Genomic DNA, 4,529 nt, shown 5'->3' on the forward strand with positions numbered 1-4,529 from the left:
CAAAATAGTATAGAAATGCCCCCAAATAACCCCATACGACCCACCCGATCTGGTTTAAACTGAAAATGAACGTATGCCAAAATAGGTATCGATTCGAAGGTCACGACCCTCAACATCGCATCCACACGTCTAATAAGAGATAAGGACACTTTTAAGAAAATCCCAAGCCCGAAAAAGAACAGAAAGGCTCCCAAATAACCCCAAACGACCCACCCGGTCTGGTTTAAATCGAAAATGAACATATGCCGACTAGGTATTGAATCGAAGGTCACAACCCTCAACATCGCATCCACACATCTAATAAGAGATAAGGACACTTTTTTAAAAATACCAAACCCAAAAAAGTATAGAAATGCCCCCAAATAACCCCAAACGACCCACCCGATCTAGTTTAAACTGAAAATGAACGTATGCCAAAATAGGTATCGATTCGAAGGTCACGACCCTCAACACGGCGTCCACACGTCTAATAAGAGGTACGAACACTTATTAAAAAATCCCAAGCCAAAAAAAGTGCAGAAATGCCCCCAACTAACCCCAAATGACCCACCCGGTCTTGTTTAAACCGAAAATTAACATATGCCGAAATATGTATTGATTCGAAGGTCACGACCCTCAACATCGCATCCACACGTCTAATAAAGGATAAGGACACTTTTAAGAAAATCCCAAGCCCAAAAAAGAACAGAAAGGCCCCCAAATAACCCCAAATGACCCACCCAGTCTGGTTTAAAGAGAAAATGAACATATGCCTAATAGGTATCAAATCGAAGGTCACAACCCTCAACATCGCATCCACATGTTTAATAAGAGATAAGGACACTTTTTGACAAATACCAAACCCAAAATAGTATAGAAATGCCCCCAAATAACCCCAAACGACCCACCCGATCTGGTTTAAACTGAAAATGAACGTATGCCGAAATAGGTATCGATTTGAAGGTCACGACCCTCAACATCGCATCCACACGTCTAATAAGAGATAAGGACACTTTTAAGAAAATCCCAAGCCCGAAAAAGAACAGAAAGGCTCCCAAATAACCCCAAAAGACCCACCCGGTCTGGTTTAAATAAAAAATGAACATATGCCGGCTAGGTATTGAATCGAAGGTCACAACCCTCAACATCGCATCCACACATCTAATAAGAGATAATGACACTTTTTTAAAAATACCAAACCCAAAAAAGTATAGAAATGCCCCCAAATAACCCCAAACGACCCACCCGATCTAGTTTAAACTGAAAATGAACATATGCCGAAATAGGTATCGATTTGAAGGTCACGACCCTCAACACGGCGTCCACACGTCTAATAAGAGGTACGAACACTTATTAAAAAATCCCAAGCCAAAAAAAGTGCAGAAATGCCCCCAACTAACCCCAAATGACCCACCCGGTCTTGTTTAAACCGAAAATTAACATATGCCGAAATATGTATTGATTCGAAGGTCACGACCCTCAACATCGCATCCACACGTCTAATAAAGGATAAGGACACTTTTAAGAAAATCCTAAGCCCCAAAAAAGAACAGAAAGGCCCCCAAATAACCCCAAATGATCAACCCAGTCTGGTTTAAAGAGAAAATGAACATATGCCTAATAGGTATCAAATCAAAGGTCACAACCCTCAACATCAAGGGCACTTTTTTGAAAATTCCAAACCCAAAAAAGTACAGAAATGCCCCCAAATAACCCCAAACAACCCACACTGTCTGGTTTAAATAAAAAATGAACATATGTCAGAATAGGTATCGATTCGAAGGTCACGACCCTCAACATCGCATCCACACGTCTGACAAGAGGTAAGGACACTTTTTAGAAAATCCGAAGACAAAAAATTTACAGAAATGCCCCCAAATAACCTTAAATGAGCCACCCGGTCTGGTTTAAACTGAAAACGAACATATGTCGAAATAGGTATCGATACGAAGGTCACGACCCTCAACATCGCATCCACACGTCTACTAAGAGATAAGGACACTTTATGACAAATAACAAACCCAAAAAAGTATAGAAATGCCCCCAAATAACCCCAAACGACCCACCCGATCTGGTTTTAACTGAAAATAAACATATGCTAAAAAAGGTATCGATTCGAAGGTCACGACCCTCAACACTGCGTCCACACGTCTAATAAGAGGTACGAACACTTTTTAGAAAATCCCAACCCCAAAAGAGTACAAAAATGCCCCCAAGTAACCCCAAACAACCCACCCGGTCTTGTAAATACCAAAAATGAACATATGCCGAAATAGGTATCGATTCGAAGGTCACGACCCTCAACAGTGCATCCACACGTCTAATAAGAGATAAGGACACTTTTAAGAAAATCCCAAGCCCAAAAAAGAACAGAAAGGCGCCCAAATAACCTCAAATGAGCCACCCGGTCTGGTTTAAAAAGAAAATGAACATAAACCGAATAGGTATCAAATCGAAGGACACAACCCTCAACATCGTATCCACACGTCTAATAAGAGATAAGTACACTTTTTAGAAAACACCAAACCCAACAAAGTGCAGAAATGCCCCCAAATAACTCCAAACGTCCCACCCGGTCTTGTTTGAACCGAAAATGAATATATGTCAAAATAGGTATCGATTCGAAGGTCACGACCCTCAACATCGTACCCACACGACTAATAAGAGATAATGACACTTTTTAGAAAATTCCAAACCCAACAAAGTATAGAAGTGCCCCCAAATAACCCCAAACGACCCACCCGGCATGGTTTAAACAAAAAATGAACATATGTCAAAATAGGTATCTATTCGAAGGTCACTACCCTCAACACCGCATCCACATGTCTAATAAGAGATACTAACACTTTTTAGAAAATATCAAACCCAAAAAAGTACAGAAATGCCCCCAAATAACCCCAAACGACCCATTCGGTACGGTTTAAATAAAAAATGAACATATGTCGAAATATGTTTCAATTCAAAGGTCTTGACCCTCAACACCGCATCCACAGGTCTAATGAGAGGTACGAACACTTTTTAGAAAATCCCATGCCAAAAAAGTAAAGAAGTTCCCCCAGATAACCCCAAATGACCCACCCGGTCTCGTTTAAACCAAAAAAGAACATATGTTGAAATTGGTAGCGATTCGAAAGTCACGACCCTCAACACCGCAACCACTTGTCTAGTAAGTGGTACGGACACTTTTTAGAAAATCCCAAGCCCAAAAAAGTACAGAAATGCCCCCAAATAACCCCAAACGACCCACCCGATCTAGTTTAAACAAAAAATGAACATAGGTCGAAATTGGTATCGATTCGAAGGTCACGACCCTCAACACCGCATCCACTCCTCTAGAAAGTGGTACGAACACTTTTCATAAAATCCCAAGCCCAAAAAAGTATAGAAATGCCCCCAAATAACCCAAAACGACCCACCCGGTCTTGTTTTAACCGAAAATTAACATTTTTTTTTGATAGGTAAGTGTGATTGTATTAAGAAAGAGGAAAAAAATACAGAAGAAGGCAGCCCTTGTCCTCCCCCCTTAGACAGGCCTAAGAGGGGGAGGAGAGCCCCTAAAACAACCCAAGGACAGGCCCTCGGTCAAAAAGCCTAAGACCAGGCCAACAACTCAATGAGACAAGGTCCTTAAAAAAACTTTACCATCTGAATCATTCTTAACCAACTCCACCAGGTCCTGTGGGAAATCAAGTGGATTAAAAATTGCTTCCCCATCCCCCGTATCCATGGCTGCAATAAAGTCTGCTAGCTGGTTGAGCTCTCTCCAAACATGTTTGATCTCCTTACGCTGTAATTGTTGTAGTAGCGTAGCTATACGGTCCATCAAGATTTGCATGCTCCAAGGGCAGTCCACAGCCCCATTAAGAATATCTACTGCCAATTTGGAATCAGATCTGATGGAAACCCGAAGTAGGTTCCTTTGAATACAAAAAGTGACCCCCTTTAAAATTGCAAAAAGCTCCATGCCTAGAACAGAATTAATATCTCCCTTCCCCGCATACGCCATTATGGCAACACCTGCATCATCACGAATGATTCCACCATAGGAAGCTCTATCAGCTGTTAAGGACCCATCACAGTGAAGGACTGCCATGTGAGTAGGAGGTCTAAATCAAGCACAGGTTTTTTGAGTAATCACCTTCCAATCCACCCTAGTCCCCCAATTATCAGCCAAGAACTGGTTCCTTGGGCTGTGGACAGCAGAAATGGGAAAGGCAGCACACTTAATGGCCACATCAAGACGAATTGCCTCTATAATCTGATCATGGGTTCTAACCTTGTTCTCAAACAGCCTTCGGTTTCTCTCCCACCAAATGTAATGCACAGTAGCACAAAAACCCAACTTGGGAACCAAATCCATCCTATCATTTGCACAACCAACACTCAAGAGCCAACCAAGCACATTCTGGAGATTTGTAGGGCCTCCACTCCCTTGGGAGCAAAAAGAACTAATTTGACCCCAAATGCTAGTGGAGAAAGGGCAATTAAAGAAAAGATGCTCATGACTTTCAGTGCCAGCCCAACACAAGATGCAATTCGGCCCAACCTGA

The 4,529-nt window shown here is 41.9% G+C and overlaps 1 protein-coding gene across 1 annotated transcript; it reads right to left on the bottom strand.

Moving 5' to 3' along the window:
* Window positions 1-3,589: 3,589 nt before the first annotated feature.
* LOC122647297 lies at window positions 3,590-4,072 on the bottom strand. The gene has a single exon (XM_043840717.1). It carries the CDS (start codon window positions 4,070-4,072, stop codon window positions 3,590-3,592), a length of 483 nt encoding a protein of 160 aa, XP_043696652.1.
* Window positions 4,073-4,529: the final 457 nt, after the last annotated feature.

The sequence above is a fragment of the Telopea speciosissima genome, unplaced genomic scaffold (genome assembly GCF_018873765.1).
Source record: "Telopea speciosissima isolate NSW1024214 ecotype Mountain lineage unplaced genomic scaffold, Tspe_v1 Tspe_v1.0019, whole genome shotgun sequence".
In the NCBI taxonomy this organism is placed as follows: Eukaryota; Viridiplantae; Streptophyta; class Magnoliopsida; order Proteales; family Proteaceae; genus Telopea; species Telopea speciosissima.